The sequence below is a fragment of the Diutina rugosa genome, assembly GCF_008704595.1.
Source record: "Diutina rugosa strain CBS 613 chromosome Unknown scaffold12_size278768, whole genome shotgun sequence".
Lineage (NCBI taxonomy): Eukaryota > Fungi > Ascomycota > Pichiomycetes > Serinales > Debaryomycetaceae > Diutina > Diutina rugosa.
In genome coordinates this window covers 184417-190416 of record NW_022995132.1, presented here as the reverse complement: position 1 = coordinate 190416, position 6000 = coordinate 184417, and the positions used below count along the sequence as shown (strand labels likewise).

The 6000-nt window shown below is 52.0% G+C and overlaps 1 protein-coding gene across 1 annotated transcript; it reads left to right on the top strand. All coding sequences in view use genetic code 12, as the record gives it.

The window, feature by feature from the left end:
* Positions 1-705: 705 nt before the first annotated feature.
* Positions 706-4905, top strand: DIURU_002695 (uncharacterized protein; the record flags this gene model as incomplete). The annotated part of the gene is made up of 1 exon (XM_034155374.1): positions 706-4905. One exon carries the CDS (start codon positions 706-708, stop codon positions 4903-4905), a length of 4200 nt encoding a protein of 1399 aa, XP_034012547.1.
* Between the last annotated feature and the right edge of the window lie 1095 nt (positions 4906-6000).

The window sequence follows — 6000 nt, the reverse complement described above, 5'->3', positions numbered from 1 at the left end:
GGGCTCCGTCATTACGAGAAAAGTTGAACCTGCGTGAATTAAAGTATCACAAGAAGATGAGTCATCGTCACCCTTTACAAAAATAGGTTGGTGATGTTTTACTGTACTCTTGGAGAGTATACACTATTAGCAGCTTGTAGTAGCCACCAGTGAGGGAACTTGACTATTCTGGAAGTTACAGTCCTCTTAATCCAATGAAATAGAGGCGGTTTTGTGAATTACTAATCTCGTTTTGGTGGCAAAATTTCCATATGTCGCTAGTGTCTGAGAACAATCATGCCCTGAGACGCTACGGCTGCCGCTTTATGCGTGCGCAGCAGCAGCCACAGCGAGCGCCTGGCGCCTGCGACAGCGCCTGCGAGCGCATCTTTCTCCTGTTAGAGAGCCAATCGGAGCCTTGGCCGGGCCGACGTACGTGCATCAGCAGCCAAATGAACTACTGTGTTTAGGGCATCATTCACGGTGGAAATAGCTCTTAATCCTAGTCTTCGCCGTGCTGACGGATGGCGCCGCTATCAGTGACCGCCGCAGTGGCCGCCGCGCGCCAAACGAGCTTATCTAAGCTCGCACCCCGCCCCCGCGCCAAAGGAGCTTACTTCAGAGCTGACTAAGCGCTTTTGTGCCATACGCGCCCTTTCTAGCCGCACCCTATATCTAGATGAGGACGACCGCAACTAGCGCCACTATACCCTATCCAATATCGCCATGGGCGCCGCCGAGCCTGAACTAGGCGCCGACGAGTACGTGCCCCAGCGACGCCTCCTCCTGTGGGCGTTCCGCAACAAGCCCGTGCCCATCCCCGACGACAGCGACCGCAAACCGTTCCCCTACCAGACGCTGTGGTGGCCGTCCAAGCTCACCTTCTGGTGGATGGTGCCGATCATGAACGTCGGCTACCGGCGCACCATCACCCTGCGCGACTTGTACAAGTTGACGCCGCCGATGACCGTCGAGGCGTACGGCGCCCGCTTCCAGGCGCTCTGGGAGCGCCACTTGCCACAATGGCGCCAAAAATGGGAGCAAGAACACCCCGATAACTCGACGTTTGTCGTCAACAAATGGCAGGTCTGTCTCGTGCTTATTGAGACGTTTAAACGCGAGCTCTTTTGGGCGCTTTTCAACTTGTTTATCGCGTTTCTGGCGATGCTGGTGTCCCCCTTAGTGCTGAAGCAGCTCATCGAATTCGTCCTGAAAAAGGCGTACGGGCTCAGCGCCCTGCTGGGCGAGGGCGTCGGCTACGCCGTGTGTCTGTTTGCTTTACTTCTAATCACGGCGTTCACGTTTGACCAGTATTTCTTCCGGGCGATGAACGTCGGCACTAAGTGCAAGTCCGTTTTAACCCAGGCGATCTTGGAGAAGCTGATGCGCTTGTCGCCACACTCAAAGCACCGCTTCAGCGACGCCAAGATGACGCTGTTGATGCTGACGGACTTGCTGCGGATCGAATTCGGGTGGATGTTTGTCCCCATGGGGACGATGATGCCCATCCCCATTGGTGTCTCCATTGTCATTTTAGTCATCAATATTGGTGGCTCCCTGATGGTGGGGATCGCCGTGTTTTTGGTGTTGCTCATAGTGTGCGGGGTGCCGATGGCGCAGTTGATTAAGCTCCGGGCGCAGGGGCTGAAGATCACCGACGAACGAGTGACGTTGACGAAACAGGTGCTTAGCAGTCTCAAGATGATCAAGTTCTACGCCTGGGAAGGCTCGTTTCTCAAAAAACTCGTCGACGTGCGTACGCGGGAAGTCGACGTCGTGTTGAAAATGCAGCGCACCCGTAATATCGTCACCGGGGTGGCGATGACGCTCCCCAGTATCACGCTGATGGTGGCGTTTTTGGTGTTGTACGGGCTCGAGCGCGACACAAGACTGCCTGCCGATATGTTCTCGCTGGTTTCGTCGTTTGAAATCATTACATTGTTTGTGTTTTTCATCCCCGTGATCATGCTGACGTTTACCGATATGCTTGCCGGCTACCAGCGGATCGGGGCGCTTTTCGCTGCCGAAGATATCGACCCGTATCCAGGCTACCATGTGATCGAAGACAAGGAGCTGGCGGTGGCGATTGAGCTTACTGACGCCCTGTTCAAGTGGGAAGAGTTTGACCCGGAAGAAGCCGAGGACGAAGAGGAAAATAAGAAAAAGGAAAAGGCGAAGAAGAAACAGGACAAGAAGCACTGGTGGCAGCGCAAGCACCAGAACTCGGAGAAAGAAGCCGAAGATACCTCTTCTTCTTCTGATGACGTTAAGGAGAAGACTCCCGGTACCACATTCCCGGGCCTCCGCGATATCAATCTCACCGTATCTAAGGGAGAGTTCATCATCATTGCCGGTGCCATCGGCCTGGGTAAAACCTCGCTTCTCGACGCTATTTCTGGTCACATGACCGCCACCGGCGGTACAATCACCATCAACGGCAACCTCCTCTTCTGCGGCCAGCCGTGGGCCCAGAACGCCACCATCCGCGAGAATATCATATTTGGCCTCCCCTTCGACCGCACGTGGTACGACCAAGTGATCTACGCCTGTCTGCTTCAAGCCGACCTTGCCATTTTACCCGGGGGCGATTTAACCGAAGTTGGCGAGCGTGGTATCACTCTTTCCGGTGGCCAGAAGGCGCGGTTGAACTTGGCACGTCTGATCTACGCTAACCCTGAGATCTTGTTGATGGACGACGTGCTTCTGGCCGTCGACGCTCGTGTCGGACGCCACATTGTTGACCAGTGCTTTATGGGCCTTATGAAGGATAAGACGCGTGTGCTCGCAACCCACCAGTTAGGGCTCATCTCTGCTGCTGACCGAGTCATTTTCCTTAACGGTGACGGCACCATTGATGTCGGAACCGAGCTGGAGCTTAAACAGCGTAATTCCGGGTTCGAAAAGCTCTACGCTCACGTGCTGTTACCCGACGAACTTGACGACGACGACGACGACCCCGCTGATCCTGCTCTCACAGCACCTAAACCTCCTAAGGGTGATACCGTCATCGAGCTGATCCTGGTCCCGGGCTCTGAATCGGACTACATCGACGTCTACGCCGGTAAGGACGCTGCCAAGGGGAAAATCATCGAACGTGAAGAAGTGGCCGTTAACCAGATTTCGCTAGATGTTTACTACCAGTACATCAAGCACGGTGCCGGCAAATTGACGGTGGTGGGGTGGTTCATCTGCTTCGCCACCACGCTTGCTCTTGCCACTTTTTGCGAGATCTTTACCAATACGTGGTTGCTGTTCTGGGTGCTGAAAAAGTGGCCTGAGCGCCTGGACGGGTTCTACATCGGGTTGTATGTCATGTTCAACATCTTGTACGTGATCTTCTTGATTGCGGCGTTCATGTTGCTCGTGCGGCTCGTGGTGATTGCCCTGCGTCGCCTCCACTTGAAGGCGTTGGAACGAGTAATTCATACCCCGATGGCCTACATCGACGTCACTCCCCTCGGGCGAATGATCAACCGGTTCACTAAGGATACCGACGCTTTGGATAACGAGATTTCAGAAAACTTGCGTATGCTTGCCCTCCAGTTTGCCCGCCTCATCGGTGTCGTGGTGTTGTGCATTGTCTACATCCCCTGGGTGGCGCTTGTGGTGCCGGCAGCTTTGATTGTGCTTGTGTGTGCCTGCAATTACTACCTTGCCACTCTCCGCGAAGTCAAGCGACTCGAGGCGTTGCTGCGGCTGTTTGTCTACAGCAACTTCACCGAGGTGCTCTCCGGGCTGGCGACGATCGCTAACTACCGCCACCAGGAGCGGTTCAAAGACATGAACCGCAAATTCATCAACGACATGAACGAGGCGACTTTCTTGGTCATTGGCGGCCAGCGGTGGATCGAGACCTTACTCAATATCTTTGGTGCCCTTGTGCTGTTCTTAGTGGCGATGCTTTGTGTGTTCCGTGTGTTCAAAGTCAGCGCAGCCCTGGCAGGGTTGTTGTTGACCTACTCGCAAAACTTGCTGCGGATGTTGCTGGACGTGACTCGGTTGTACGCCCAGGTGGAAAACGAGTTTAATCTGGCCGAACGGATTGAGTACTACGCTCTCCACCTCGACCAAGAAAAAGCTCAGCACTTGCCGGAAGACCCTCCCGTTGAAGAGTGGCCCACTCACGGCGCCATCGATTTCGCTCAAGTAGGGTTGCGCTATCGTCCTAACTTGCCCAGAGTCCTCAACGATTTGACTATCTCAGTTAAAGGAGGTGAAAAAGTTGGTATCTGTGGCCGTACCGGGGCAGGCAAGTCGTCGATCATGGCGGCGTTGTACCGGCTCGTCGGACTTGAGCTGGGCACCATCAGCATCGATGGCTTGGACATCTCGCTGGTGGGGCTCCACACTTTGCGCCTGCGGCTTCTGATTATTCCCCAGGACCCCGTGCTCTTTGAAGGCACCATCCGGCACAACTTAGACCCGTTTGACGAGATCGACGACGACACCATGTGGCAGGCGTTGCGCAGGGCGCACTTGGTCACCGCTGACGACATTGCTGAAGCTACTGGGCCCCACGCGTCTCGCGGGGACGACTACGAGCGCCCCAAGTTCCACTTGGACGCTACCGTCGAGGAAGACGGGGCCAACTTCTCGCTTGGTGAGCGTCAGCTCTTAGCGTTTGCCCGTGCCCTCATCCGTAACACCAAGGTTTTGATCATGGACGAGGCGACGTCGCTGGTTGACTACGACACCGACCACAAAACCCAGCAGACCATCCGCACCGAATTTGCCGACTGCACCATCTTGTGCATTGCTCACCGGCTCAAGACGGTGCTTGAGTATGACCGCATTTTGGTGATGGACCGGGGGCAGGTGGCCGAGTTTGACACCCCGCTTAACTTGTTCGAACGCGGCGGCATCTTCCGAGAAATGTGCGACCAGGCCAAGATCAATCGGAGTGACTTCGATCATAAGTACGTGTAAATAGACATGAATGACGACGATTAAGTAAAGACTATCTGTAAGTCGATTGGGGCTATAACATCTTGGTTTTGCATTTTCTATATTCTCCCAGATTCCACCCACCTCTGAAGGCAGCACACCGACTAGGCACCGCTTCCGTAGCCATCCTCCAATGATGTCTTCCGCGCTCCTCGTCAAAATTTCAAATTTGTTTTTAAAGTTTTTTTTTTTTTTTTCAAGACAAGCACTGCTCATGGATGTGCAACAAAGTTGCCACTACAATTGAAGAAGTAAGATTGTACGGCATGTAGCTCGATGATGATTACATTATCTTGAAACATTCTCTGATAGCTGAATAGTAGTATCTTGCAGTCTTACCGAATTGAAAACAGTTTTACGACTAGCCATGATCTCTTATGTATTTTGTAAACCACTTGCGAGAAAGATAATAAGTCTCACCTTGGTACAGGACAATTCCCACCTGATGATGGTACGCAGGCATTTAGTCCAGATACCGATTCTGAATTGAGATTGCACTTTTGGTGATAACGTTTAAGATGGATGAAACATGAAGTGTCAAGGGTTTCGAGTTGACTGTGCAGCTTTGCCAGCTGAGCCGGTTACATCCTGCATATATTAACACGCGCCACTCGTCTAAGATTTCGTTCTTAATTTTTTGTTCCTGCATACTGCGCCGCTCGTCAAAAAAATTATTTCAAATTTTTATTTCAAGTTTTTTTTCCAAATTTTTTTTTTCTCTCCAGAGATCTTCTGATTGCTATTATACATATATTTGAGCTGTGCCGTTCATAGATTTGGATTCGGAACTCACTTAATCTGTTCTGTTGATAGCAAAAGATCGATTTGAGGATTCCTTCACTACATGCAGGATTCATTTGAGAACGCTCTTAAAAGCGTAGTAAGTATGCCACTTTCCCAGTTGAGTCCAAAGAAGTCTCGCAGCTAATAGTATAGCTTATTAAAGTTATAGTAGTGGTAACATTTTAGATCTCCTCAAGATATACAATTAGTGCCATGAGTATTATGAGTACTGCATACAGGTAGGGAAAGTAGGGTGCCATAGTTGAAACTACGTCAAATCGAACGTTAACTTGC